Below are 14,275 nucleotides of genomic sequence, written 5' to 3' on the forward strand. Positions count from 1 at the left end.
TTAATAATTTTTTTCCTTGTGTTAGTTATTATTTTAATAAAAATTAAAATCAATATATCACCTTTTTGAAAATATTTTTGCCGATATTTAATGATTCAATGTTAGTATTTTTTTTTTGTTAACATAACCAACAATATTAAAGTTAGATGATTGAAAAAATACCTTATAAAATTAAGAAAATAAAATAAAATCTCATAAATTTAATAGTAAAGTTGTAAATTTAGCCATGTACTATTTTTTCTAGTAGCCTACAGTTGACAAACGTTATATGAGGCCCACAATAATATGTGAAACTCCACAGGCAATTCATGTTATCATGCGTAAAGATGCAAATTTAGTCATGGACTATTTTTTTAAGAGCACTGGGTAGTGTTTTTTATTAAAAATGGACTATCTAACATCTTCCTATCAATTTTGATAAACGTCATTTATTTTCATACTTTTAAGGCCTATAACATATCAATCTCTTCAATTTTCTTACTTTTGTCCTCAGTTTTAGCTCAAAGAGAAAAAGTTCAAAGAGTTTTTATCTAAAGACATTTATGAGGATGATATCAATAAAGTAGAAGATTGATTTTACTACGCGTAGGAAAACCTCATTTTCTTGAGTTGAGACTAAGAACGAAGATAAAAAGATTGGAGAGATTGATGCATTGTGAGTCTCATAAGTTTGAAAACAAATAGTGTTTAGTCAAAATTGATGGGAAAGTGTTGGATGGTTCATTTATAATAATAGAGACTACATTGTGCTCTTCGAAAAATAGTTCCTAGTTAAATTTACACCTTTACTTGTACTTATGTGCAGTGCCACATGTCATTGTGAGCCTAAATAATACCCGTCGATTGAAGTTAACGGCAGGCTATTGGATGCTCTATTTTTGAAAGTTAAGGATTTATTCGCATCACTTGATAGTTTAAGTTGTAGATACTTTTGAAAAAATAGTATGTGGCTAACTTTGCTACTTTATCTTAAATTTAAAAAAAATTAAAGATATATTTTTGTAATTAAGTAATTATAAGAGAACCAAGAGGGAAATTATCCATTTTTAGTGAAAGTAGGAAAAGTATTCACTTGTAATCTCAACCATCCATTGCTATACAGCTGCTAAACCACTCACATATCAGTACCACTGCTCACACATTTAACAATGCCAAAATGACTGATCTACACACGCACCCACAACTCAAAAAAATTATCAAACTAGGAATTCAGAATGAAATGACAGAGACAGAGGATGCAGCAGAACTTCCAAGAGATGTTGGTGGGAGAGTGGAGACACAAAATATCTCATTTGCAAGGCCCACGGCACAACCTGGCTGATAATGTTGGAGATCATTATGGGGAAGTGGGGCCCCCAGCTGCAACAAAAGAATTGATAATTCACACAAATCAATTCAGGTACAGAGAGGTTCACACTGGCATGTTAGAACTTGGCAGTACTGTTAAAATTTAGTGTCACTTTCTTTATCCTTGTTTATATGACATTTTTTAAGGTGTTCTATTATTTAAAATATAAAATATTTTGACAAAAATAAATTTTTATTTATTACACTTGTTCCAAAATTATCTATCTTTTTTTTCATCTCTCTCTATTTAATATTTCATAAATAAAGTTATATTAAATTAAGGATATTTTTAAAATTTAGATTAAATATTTTAAAAATTATAAAATATAATTAATGAACTTCAACGGTATATTGTATCAAAAAAACTGTAGTGGTATATTCTATTTTGTTAAAAAATATCTTATAAACTAAAATAGATGATGTACGTTCTTATTTGATATCACTTTTAATATATTTATCAATTAATATGTATCTTCACATTTATTGAGTTTAATTCTATTCATGTATGTCAAAGAATATTACCTCACTCTCTACTAAGATAAAAGCAAACAACAGGATTCTTAAGTAGTACTATGAATAGATCAATTTCATCAAAAGATGACTGAAAACTTGCATTGTTTTAACAATTGACTTATTTCATTGGCAATGATTTGTGATTGTTTTAAAGATTGAAACCTCTAGTTCATTGACTCGCTCCATTATAAAACTATATAATCAAGATGAGTAGAAATCTTAAGTAAAGAATATAATTCTATCATGTCCCTTCAGTGATAGTTGAATCAATGTGCATGAAAAACATCAGTATTAATGTAAAACAAGCACTCACAAACCTGAAAGGGTTGGTGCAATCTGAAACATTGGTGGAGGTGGAGGGAATTCTTGTGGTTTTAATCCTGGATTATTCCGAAAACTGTAAACAGGAACATGATAATCAACAAAAATTTACATATGAACCCACAAAAAATTGCCATGAAAGAGAACAAACTTATTTATAGTTTATACCAACCTCATGGGAGTAAAATATGCAAATGAGCCATTGATGGGGATATCTCCTGTTAAATTGTTGCTTGAGAGATCACTAGATTCAACAATAACAATGGCTTCAAAAGTTAGTCTTTCAAAATTTAAGATGCAAACTACAACTAAATATCTAAGTTTGCATTATGTTATAGAAAACTAGCTTGTTGGAGTAACACTCACAGGATTTGTAGAGTGGTAACGGTAGTCAGAGACATAGGAATGTTTCCTGACAAGTTGTTATTGTTCAGAAGCCTATTTGAAAAAGTACAAAGAATCAGCATTTTTGATAATAAACTAATGGAATAGTGTAGAGCTAAATATTAAAATTGAGAAATGAGTTCATTTAGCTTGTATAAGCTTGACTCTTGTAGGTTTGAACTCAAAAGCCTTAATATTCTAAAATTAATCATTTCTTCAAGACCAACCCTTGTTGATTGGGCTTATGACCAAGCCCAAAAGCCATTTTTTGTTTTTTTGAAAATTAAATTTGTTATTATTATATTATATATTTGTGCTTTGAACAATAAATTAAAATATTCTAAAATTTAAAAGAAGTAATACAAATCATAATTTTAAAGTACACACATTTTTTAAAGTTTAAAGTTAATCCAAAAATATAAAATATAGTACTTTTTTAGAGTTAAAATAAATGTGGACTTAAACTGATAGTTCGAACTCGAGCTTGTTCTCTAAAAATTTCAAAAGAGCCAAGATCACAAGTCTTATTATATAAAAAAAAATCCCAATTTTCAAAAATTGAGCCCAAGAAAATACTTGAATGGTAGCCCGATTGCATTCCCGGCTCAAATAAATACAGTACTAATTCAGCATATAAGCTCCACATTATGGAAACAGACAAATGAAATTTAAAGATCAAAGAGAATAATGAGAGCATGACATACAGAAGACGTAGCTTTTGAAGGTTGCCAAATGAGTATGGGATGGGACCACTCAATTTGTTGGAGGAAAGATCCAAGCTAATTAAATTTGTCAAATTTCCAAGCTCTGCTGGAATTGTTCCACTTATGCTATTGTCATGAAGTTCCCTGTAAGATACAAATCAATATTTTAGATTTGAATCACTATACCATTAGAAAACCATAACGTCAGAAATTACATCACGCGCAAATAATATTGAATCCTGAGCCTGAGATGTAAATTAATCAACTGAATTGAAAATGTTATGAAACCTCAATTAATAATCCAATTCAGTGGGCCTGCCTGACTGATTCTAACAACTGGACCAGGTAAATTGTACTGGGAGGGTGACATTTAGGGACCACTTAAAAATATTATTTATAATTAAAGATCCTAAAGTTTTAAAATTTTAACAAATAACCATAATCCTTAATTAAAATTAACATTTTTCAAAGTTAATTTTCACTACTCATCTTGAGCCTTTTCAATATTTATTTTTTTTTAAAATTTTTTAGTGGTCACTTTAAATGTTTTCAATACTTATATTTCATTTTTTTAATACTGAAAGACAGTTATCTTTTAATTCTTTTTAATTTTGAAATTGTGAGATATAGTGATTGAAAATATCAAAGGTAATTACTAAAAAAATTTAAAAATAGTATTGAAAATGTTAAAGATGATTATTGAAAAAAATATTGAAAATAGTATTGAAAAATGAAAATGCTAAAGATGACTATTGAAAAAATATTGAAGATGAGTGTTCTTACATGGTCTTTTTTTTTTGAAATTTCATTTTTAAGGTTCTTAATTGTAATTATATAATATTCTTAGATGGTCCTTACATGTCATTTTACCTATTATATATCCTAAAGTTCATACCCTTGCTACTCAGTATAATAGTACTGTTTATAAGATCATCCTTAAAGAAGCCTCAAGGAAATAACAGAAGAGAATACCAACTAAAAATTATTCTAAAGCAAAATGTTGGCATCATATAAATGAGGCAAATCAAGTTAACAATTATATTTGATTCTCAACTTACAAGTATTGCAAATTTGAGAGCTGACCAAGCTGTGGAATCAATGGACCTGAAAGGTTTGCATTTTCAAGATCACTGTGACAAAACACAAGTTAATTGTTTACACTAGGTGTGCTAAGGATCTTAAATTGATGGTCAAAACCACAGAGAAATATTACTCACACATGGGTCACACTATTGTTGCTGTTGCACGAAACATGAAACCAAGTACAAGGATTTATAAGGGTAGGATCCCAACTTTGGAGAACATCGTTTGGATCAGCCAAATTGGTCTTCCATGCATTCAATGCATCACCTGTCTCAGAGAAAAGCATTTTTTTAGGTGAAAACATCCTTAATATATGCTAATATTAGAATGATGATTATTAGGAGATGGACTATTCCTATAACTTTTAAGGAACTGAAGCAAACAGAAGCTAATTATATCAATTTATGGGAACAAACAAATATCAACCATGTTGTAATGGGATATATGTACAGAAATAAGAATCATGAAGACCAACTTGCAAGAGGATGCCCTTAATAATATTTATGACCCAGCAATAATACAACTCAAAGGTGGATAACCAGATTAAAAAAATAGATTTACTCCCTCTAATTTTATTCATAAGTTACTTTCAATATATTTTATCAAAATTAAAAAAAATTAAAACTTATTAATTCTGTCCAAAAATTTAATAAATTTTCAACCTGTTAAATAAATATATTTTAACAATGTACTTTCTCTCACTAACATTTGATTGAGGGTATTGAAAAGGAAAATTTGTGATGAAAAATTAATAACATGATTTATAAATATTAAAAGATCATATCCTCCACCTTATAAATAGGATAAGAGAAAATAATAATACAAAAAGTTTGTAATTAAGCTATCTAAAACATTAATTCAAAAGTGACCACTCACCTTCTGCATTCCCAGAAACATTTAGCACCAAATCAAATGCTAAAAATGCCAATAGAAGAAACAAACCCATCTTCATATCTCCTATCTTCTGTTTACTGCACTTTTGAGAGCTTCAGCTACATTTATAGATTACATTCATATAAATGAATATAATAAAGTTCCAATTGAATATTCATCGATCAGTCAAATCCCATATTTGAAATCAAGTAATATTCAATGAGAAAATGATTATAGAAAAGCAGTATCAATATATAATTGTAGAGATTTACTCTGTTGTGTTTTTGCACGCAATATCCAACACTTGAAATTCTAACATCTGGACCCTACAAATTCGTTTTATGTTTTATTTTTAGTTATTTTATTTCTAAACATGTTGAACATAGAATTTGTCTTTCAAAGGAACTTCGAGAACTTTGATTAGTCTAACATTGCTGAGTTATAGTCAGAGTCAACCTTCCTAGACTTAATCCCTTTTTTTAATAAAAAAAAATTCTTACGGTTAATTTATAAATAGGATAAGAGAAAATAATAATACAAAAAGTTTGTAATTAAGCTATCTAAAACATTAATTCAAAAGTGACCACTCACCTTCTGCATTCCCAGAAACATTTAGCACCAAATCAAATGCTAAAAATGCCAATAGAAGAAACAAACCCATCTTCATATCTCCTATCTTCTGTTTACTGCACTTCTGAGAGCTTCAGCTACATTTATAGATTACATTCATATAAATGAATATAATAAAGTTCCAATTGAATATTCATCGATCAGTCAAATCCCATATTTGAAATCAAGTAATATTCAATGAGAAAATGATTATAGAAAAGCAGTATCAATATATAATTGTAGAGATTTACTCTGTTGTGTTTTTGCACGCAATATCCAACACTTGAAATTCTAACATCTGGACCCTACAAATTCGTTTTATGTTTTATTTTTAGTTATTTTATTTCTAAACATGTTGAACATAGAATTTGTCTTTCAAAGGAACTTCGAGAACTTTGATTAGTCTAACATTGCTGAGTTATAGTCAGAGTCAACCTTCCTAGACTTAATCCCTTTTTTTAATAAAAAAAAATTCTTACGGTTAATTTATAAATAGGATAAGAGAAAATAATAATACAAAAAGTTTGTAATTAAGCTATCTAAAACATTAATTCAAAAGTGACCACTCACCTTCTGCATTCCCAGAAACATTTAGCACCAAATCAAATGCTAAAAATGCCAATAGAAGAAACAAACCCATCTTCATATCTCCTATCTTCTGTTTACTGCACTTCTGAGAGCTTCAGCTACATTTATAGATTACATTCATATAAATGAATATAATAAAGTTCCAATTGAATATTCATCGATCAGTCAAATCCCATATTTGAAATCAAGTAATATTCAATGAGAAAATGATTATAGAAAAGCAGTATCAATATATAATTGTAGAGATTTACTCTGTTGTGTTTTTGCACGCAATATCCAACACTTGAAATTCTAACATCTGGACCCTACAAATTCGTTTTATGTTTTATTTTTAGTTATTTTATTTCTAAACATGTTGAACATAGAATTTGTCTTTCAAAGGAACTTCGAGAACTTTGATTAGTCTAACATTGCTGAGTTATAGTCAGAGTCAACCTTCCTAGACTTAATCCCTTTTTTTAATAAAAAAAAAATTCTTACGGTTAATGATTTATTCAAGAAAGTTCAGTTTGATAAATTTGTAATGTAATTTGCTTCTATAATAATTTTACAATAACTAGGCTTAGACATAGATCACTCATAAAATTTTCTGTCGAAAGATTTACTCCAAAAGCAGTAAATGATTGTTAGTTGGATTTTTTATTATTAGTTTTAGCATTTGAGTTACTATTGGGGGAAAAAAATCTATGATCCTGAAAGCATGTAAATTAAATGACCACTTGTGACTGTATTTAAGCTTATAATCAATAGTATTGTTATCAAATTTATATTAATTTTTCAAATTGCAAATATCAAATTGTTATATAAATATGCGTATAGACTTAGATTACTTACAAAATGTTTCATTATAGTATATTTATGTTTACTCCAAAACTAGAAAATAATTTTAAGTTAGAATATCTTATGATTGTTTGCAGTATATATAAAAAAGAGAGTATGTTCGGTGAGGCATCATTGGAAAGAAATAACCAATGTATGAGAAATCATCTGACTAAAAACTTTTCCAAAATAAAAATGAAAGAAATCCATTTTATGGTACATTGTCTAAAGATATATTTTGCCCAAATGAAGCATATAATATCCAAAGGAAAGATAAATATATAATATACTAGTTAGAAAATCAAGAGTGGCGTTTTAAGGTCCGAACCTAACGGTCAAACCGATCTGGCTATCAACCAACGTGGCAAGTGGGTTGTTTTGCTGCATTAAGCCATTAACCCATTTTAGTGGTTAGATCAAGTTAGGTCGTTTAGAACCAGATTTTGGATTGGAAATTGGAGTGAGTAGTGGAAAACCAGATAAGTGAGAGATGAAATGAAACTTGTAGTCATTGTAGGTAAAGCTTGTGGTCATTTAAACAAGAGTAGAAATTAAACTTACCAATCAACATATAAAATTTTGAACGAAATGATCAAAGTTAAAGAAGTTGATGACAAAACTTAAATTCGAACTAACAAATCTGGCAAGGAAAAACAAAGTGAGATCGTTCTTAATAATATTCCTTCATCCCTTGCAAAGGAAGATGATTGATGAGAAAATGATTAAATGGAAAAGTTCTAACGAAAGAAAAAACGAGTGAGTAGAAAAAGAATCAGAGAGAGAAGTGAAAAATTGAATTTTTTTTTTAAAAGCTGCCTAAAAAAATTTAAAACGATGAGAAAGAAGATGCAAGGTTGCGTGGGATGTTTAAAATAGTCAAAGAGAAAATAAATGTTTGCCTAAAAATTGGGAAAATGTTGAGGAAAAATAAATAAGAAAGAGAAAGTGCTCCTATTTGATGTATGTATGTGTGCGTGACTGTCAATGAGGAAAAAGAAAACAGTCTAAAATGATTCATTGGTAATTCAAGGATTCACTTTGACTCTATATTTAAAAAAATTAATAAATACTCCCTCCGTTTATGTGTGTGTATATATATATAATATTTTTAAATTAAATTATACAAATTAATAAAAGTTAATTATTTAATTAAAAATACAGTAACGTTTTAATTTTACTTTTAATTATTGTAAAAAATAAATTTTTTTTAAAGTAAATTAATAAGAATATTTTTTTTCTCTTTCCAATTTAATAAGGATATAATGATTCATTTATTAAAAAAATATGCTAATAATTTCTTATATTTAGGGACAGAAAAAGGTTTTAGAAGGTTTTTTATATATAGGGATGGAGGGGCATGTAGATTAGTTTATTCATTATATTTTTAAAGATAATCTAGATATTAAAATTTTTTATAATCCAACATATTAGTATTAAAATTTTATGCGTTTAGACATACCTTAATTACTTTTTCTTGTACAATTTACCCATGACTTTATATTAAAAAAATAGGGCAATTGATTGTGCATACTTATGTGGCAGAGAGCACTTAAACGGCATTTCTTTTGTTCACTCTGATATATTTTTTGGCTAAACACTTGAAAATAAATTTCTAGAAAATATAAATTTTACACACCGTGGTGTTTTTAACACCTTTATACTTTCATTGGATAAAAAATAACACACACACATAAAATATGTGTATGATATTATTTTTATTAATTATTATGTCTCCAATCTTGAACCATGAAAACCTTCACTCCCTGATCTTTTTAACGGAAGCAGGAAACATAGGCAATTGTAACCATATATAATCTCCAACAACAATCCATTGCAGCTAACAAACCACTCACATAATAGTACGATTACAGCAATGCCAAAATGGCTTATCAATACACGCACTCACATGCGCGTGCATAACTCAAAACAAAGAGATTATTCAAAATAGGATTATGAACCTAGAAGCCATAGATAATAGGCAAAAACAGGGCAAGCACTTGGCAATGTTGGAGATGGTGATCATGATTCATTTAGAGATGATTGTGGAGAAGAGGGTCCTCCAGCTGCAACAAAACAATTTATAATTCACACAAATCAAGCCAGTTAAAGAGTTTCTCATAAGCATGTCAAAACTCTTAAATACTTTCTCAGTAGATATATCTCTTCTTTGCTAATAATGTCTTTCTAAGAATCTCTCAGTTTCAACCATGAGCAAAATAAAAGGATTCTTGAGTAGAACCAATAGGTCAAGTCTACTAAAAAAATTATGAGATGATGTTAGACATTAGTTTCGTATAAAAAGTTAGGTGTACACTTAACGACTAACTCAATTTATTGGTGATACTATTAAATGATTGACTCAATTTATTGACTGAGTCCATCATGAAAATATGAGTTAAGCAGAAATTTTAATATAAGAGTATGATTATTTATCATATTCTTTCATTTGACAGTTGACTGTGTATGAAAAATATGGACAAGGTATATAGTCTGATAGATACCTTGAAATTAAAACTTTAACCATTAGACTAGGAGATCCAAAAAAAAAAAAAAAACCAAATACTCTTGTTCAACCATACTATAAATCATACTTAAACAATTTATGTTTCTCAAAAAAGTTGGTTAAAATTTTGATTTTCTAAATTTTTTACTTATTTTCAGTCGTACGCTTAATGTGTGGAATAAATATAATATTTGACTTATTCAAAATATCTTTATTAATTATTTGAATGGAATATAATAAATAAAAGTATAATTGAAATATATATATATATATATATAACTTATCCAACATTTTATATTTTAAAAAATTAAAACTTTTAAAAAATGTCCTATATTATAGTTCAAAAAAAGTACAAGAAAATAGTTGTAAAACAAGTATCCACAAACCTAATTTGCTTCATTGATCTTACAATGATTTTTCTGGTACAAAATTTACTCCAAACCAAAACCAGTATATCATTGGAAGTTAGAACTTTTTTAAAAATTACTTTTGCCGTCTAAAATATAGTATTTGAGGTATAGTAAATAAACGAGAACACACACAAACACAATACAATTGAATGGAACTTGAATTTTACAATAGTATTTCAGCACATCAATTCAAACTAAAAATCAACATTAACATTAATAATCTAGTACTAATTAGAGAATCAAGAGGAAAAGTCTCTATTTTTAGTGAAAGTAGGAAAAGTAGCCATTTGTGAACATGTAACTCAACCATCCATTGTTATACAATACAACTGCTAAATCATAAAACCACTTACATATCAGCACAACTGCTAACACAACAATGCCAAAATGGCTAATCAACACACACACAACTAAAGTAAATTATCGAAATAGGAAATCATCATCATGTAATCATCTCTCTAGCCTCAAAATATGCAGAAACAGGGCAAGAAACAAGAATCCAGAAGCAATGGTAGACATGGAACATGCAGCAGAGCAGCCGAGAGATGGTGTGGAGGAGAGTGGAGACACAAAGCATCTCATTTGCAGTGCCCACTTCACAACCTGGTTGATGATGTTTCAGATGATTATGGGGAAGTGGGGCCCCCAGCTGCAACAAAACAATTGATTATTCACACAAATCAAGTCAGGGAGTTTCACGTCAGTATGGTAGAATAAAACACTTGGCAAAAACAAAATAAGGTTTCATTAATTATATTTATTTTAATATTATATTTTCTTTTTTATTATTTTTTTATTTAATTTTTTTATAAATAAAGTTATATTAAATGAAAGGTATGTTTGGAAATTTATAATTATGTGTTTAAAAAATAAAATTGTAAAATATATTTAATGAATTTTATTGACATGCATAATTTTATCAAAAAATATAATATCTCATAAATTAGGATGAAGGGATCGAAGTACCTTCTTAGTACAGATCACTTCTAATATATTTATGTGTATCTTCATATTGATTGAGTTTGAGATATATTCAGCCCATAAAGGCTTGACCCTTGTGGGCTTGGGATCAAAAACCTTATTACCCTTAAATTGATCATTTCTTTAAATCTAATCCTGGTTGATCAACCTCATTACAGATGCCAAAAGCCATTTTTTTATTTTTTTAATATTAAATGTGTCATTTTTATATTATATATCAGGGAAAATATCACTCAAGGACTATTATAGCATATTAATATCAATTAAAGACTGTAAAATTTTGAAATTTCATTGCAGTTCTGTGGTCCTTAGTTGAAAGTATTTTTTTACGTGAAATAACTAAATTGCCCCTAAATTTTAAAATAATTAAAAAAAAGTCACCCCCCACTATCATCAGTGCCAACCACCAAATAGCTGTTGGCCGGAGATCCTGCTAAAAAGTATCTAACATAGTAATAAAAAGTAAAACTTATTTTTTTCAAAAACCCCCATGGTAAATAAATACTTATCATGGTAGATAGATCTTTAAATAAAGAGCTTTTCTTGCAGTAAAATATTTCTCAAATGGAGCTACCATGGTAACAAAAAGGTTTAGACATAATAAAATAAATCTACCACAATAATTTAAGACTAAATAAGGTAATTAGACGAATACCTATAAATAATTTAGGACTAAATAATTAAACAAATACCAAGGTAAACAAATACTCACCATGATGGATAGATTTTTAGATATCATTTTATAAAGCTTATCATAGTAAAAAGAGCTTTTATTGTAGTAAAATATTTCTCAAATGGGGTTACAATAGTAGAAAAGGTTTAGACATGATAAAATAAGCCTACCATGATAAGTTAGAATTAAATAAGCTAATTAAACAAATAGCTATGAAAACCAATGTTAAACAAAAGATGCATAATTGATTATAAAAATTATTTTTCAATGTATTTAAATATCCTTAAACTCTCTTAATATATTATTAACTTAATTAACCCAAAGGGTAAGAATTTGGGATGTTACAACAATAAATCATTCGAATTAACATAAATCTATTTGAGTTTTAACGACAACAAATTCATGATTAATAATCATACATTCAAACTTTAATAAGTAAAATATATAAAGTTTTAAATCTCCCAATTTGTAATTGACCATATTAGATTAACAAATAATATTGAAAAAATAACAAATATCATTCTGAAATTACCAATATATCGTTATGTTATAACATGGAGGAGGCTTAGAAGCTTGGATTATTACGTACGTACGTACGTACATACATATTTGCCATACATGATTAAATAGACTTGGTAACTTGGTGGCCACTAAACTTTTTAGGTGACCAAGAGGTCATGGAATCAAACCTCCCTTGACCACCTTAACCAATTATCCAATAAAAGAGTCACCAACACCAGAGCTCTAGTGACTAATTGCTAGTTGCGATTCGGTGGTCAACATCAGCGATAGGGGAGTGACTTTTTTTTATTTTAAATTTTTGGAGCAATTCAATCATTTCACGTAAAAAATAATAATAATTTGATCTAAGGACCAAGAAATTGCAATGAAATTTCATAATCTTACTGTTCCTAATTGATATAAATATGCTACAGTGGTCCTTGTGTGATACTTTTCCTAAATATTAAGCTCAAAACTATAAATTAAAATATTCTAAAATTTAAAATAAGTAACACAAACCATCATTTTAAAGTACAAACACATATTTTAAAGTTTAAAATATAATATATTTTTAGAATCGAAATAAATACAGACTTAAACGGGTAGCCTAAACCTATTTTTTAAAGGCTTAAAAGGGCTAAGATCATAAATCTTTTTGTATAAAAAATACCCTAATTTTCAAAGTTCAAGCAAAAAAAAAAGGTTTAAATGGGTAACCCGATAGAATGGTAGCCCAAACCTAAGCTCATTCTTTAAAAAGCTCAAATGGTCCAAGATCATAAGTTTTATTATATGAAAATAAGTTAAGATGTAATTTTATCCTTAAACTATTCTCATAGGAGCAATGTTGTAACATCCCAATTTAAATTTTAATAGTTAATTTTGGTTAATAAAAATTTTGAAAAAAAATATTTAGAGGTAAGCAAATTAGTAGGAGATGATTATTAAATCTAACTTAGAATATAATTATAAATTAAAAAAATTTTAAAAAAATTTAAAAATAATAATAATAATAAATAATATTATTAAATTATTATTATTATTATAAAAAACAAGAAAAGAAGAGAAAAGGTATGGGAAAAAAAACAAAACAAAACAAGAAGAACAAGAAAACTTTCGCCGCATGCCATCATTACATATATATTATAATAATAAAAAAAAGGAGAGAGAGGAAAGAAGAAATAAAAAAAATATGGGACCCACTAAATTTTTATAAAAAATCACCCGTTTCCTTTCGTTTCTTCAATTCTTTTTCTGTGCACAAGCTGAGGCGGAGAGAACGCGAGTCGCCGGTGCGAAATATCTAAATTTTTAAGGTAAGAGTTTTTAATAGGATATTTAGGGTGTAATTTTAAGCTTTTCAAGACTAAGTGTTCTAAAAAATTTTCTTAATCATCCTTCTTCTTTGGTTTCTGAGTTTGTAGTGGTAGAAAATTTAAGATCTGAAAGAGGGATGAATTTATGTTGAATAAATATAGTTTTTGAGGTTGTCAGTAGTATAATAAATGTTCTAGAGTATAAATTTGTTGATGATCTTTGAATTTGTGGCTTATGGATCAAATTCTAGACTAGATCTAAAAATATATGTTGATTTATTGAGGTTTAGATGATTATTTAGAATGAGAAATGAATTATTATGGCTATAGGATTATGATTCTAAGCTAGAGACTCAATTTTTAATTTTTGGGTATTTTAGGTGCGAATTTATGAAATAAAAAAAATTTTGATAATAGAAATTAGTTTAGAAGTTGATTTTTAGATTATTAATGTTTATTGATAATTAAAAGAGGGGTTAAAAATTTTACTTAATAGTATTAACTCTAGATTTGTATTAAGATTGAGATTAGAAATTATGTTATATTTTTAATTCTATTATTAAAATTATTTTATTAGTTTCAAAAATTGAAACTAATATTTATAAATAATATGTTATTTATAGATTGTATTACTGGTGAAGATTGTGGTG

General features: G+C 27.8%; 1 protein-coding gene across 2 annotated transcripts; it reads right to left on the reverse strand.

The window, feature by feature from the left end:
- Positions 1–1,064: 1,064 nt before the first annotated feature.
- Positions 1,065–5,869, reverse strand: LOC129285655 (BRASSINOSTEROID INSENSITIVE 1-associated receptor kinase 1-like). Of its 2 annotated transcripts, none has more exons than XM_054921420.1 (9): positions 5,817–5,869; positions 5,229–5,344; positions 4,487–4,619; positions 4,328–4,373; positions 3,270–3,413; positions 2,548–2,619; positions 2,354–2,425; positions 2,178–2,257; positions 1,065–1,359 (listed from the first exon to the last, which is right to left on the reverse strand). In XM_054921420.1, exons 3-9 carry the CDS (start codon positions 4,488–4,490, stop codon positions 1,337–1,339), a joined length of 441 nt encoding a protein of 146 aa, XP_054777395.1. In that variant the 5' UTR covers positions 4,491–4,619; positions 5,229–5,344; positions 5,817–5,869; the 3' UTR covers positions 1,065–1,336. The 2 variants fall into 2 exon arrangements, with proteins under 2 accessions (XP_054777395.1, XP_054777394.1); XM_054921419.1 differs by having other exon boundaries at positions 4,328–4,399; positions 5,817–5,868.
- Between the last annotated feature and the right edge of the window lie 8,406 nt (positions 5,870–14,275).

The sequence above is a fragment of the Prosopis cineraria genome, unplaced genomic scaffold (genome assembly GCF_029017545.1).
Source record: "Prosopis cineraria cultivar Desert tree isolate PC_DT_omini unplaced genomic scaffold, ASM2901754v1 PC11, whole genome shotgun sequence".
NCBI lineage: Eukaryota > Viridiplantae > Streptophyta > Magnoliopsida > Fabales > Fabaceae > Prosopis > Prosopis cineraria.

Bases quoted from the DNA above. Each gene is read 5' to 3' on its own strand.
- LOC129285655 (XM_054921419.1), bottom strand. From the start codon at position 5,304: ATGAAGATGGGTTTGTTTCTTCTATTGGCATTTTTAGCATTTGATTTG. The intron at 2,426-2,547 runs GTGAGTGTTACT...TGTTGAATCTAG, and splicing joins GTTACCACTCTACAAATCCT to TGATCTCTCAAGCAACAATT. The intron at 2,258-2,353 runs GTTGGTATAAAC...TCCTGTTTACAG, and splicing joins GCATATTTTACTCCCATGAG to TTTTCGGAATAATCCAGGAT.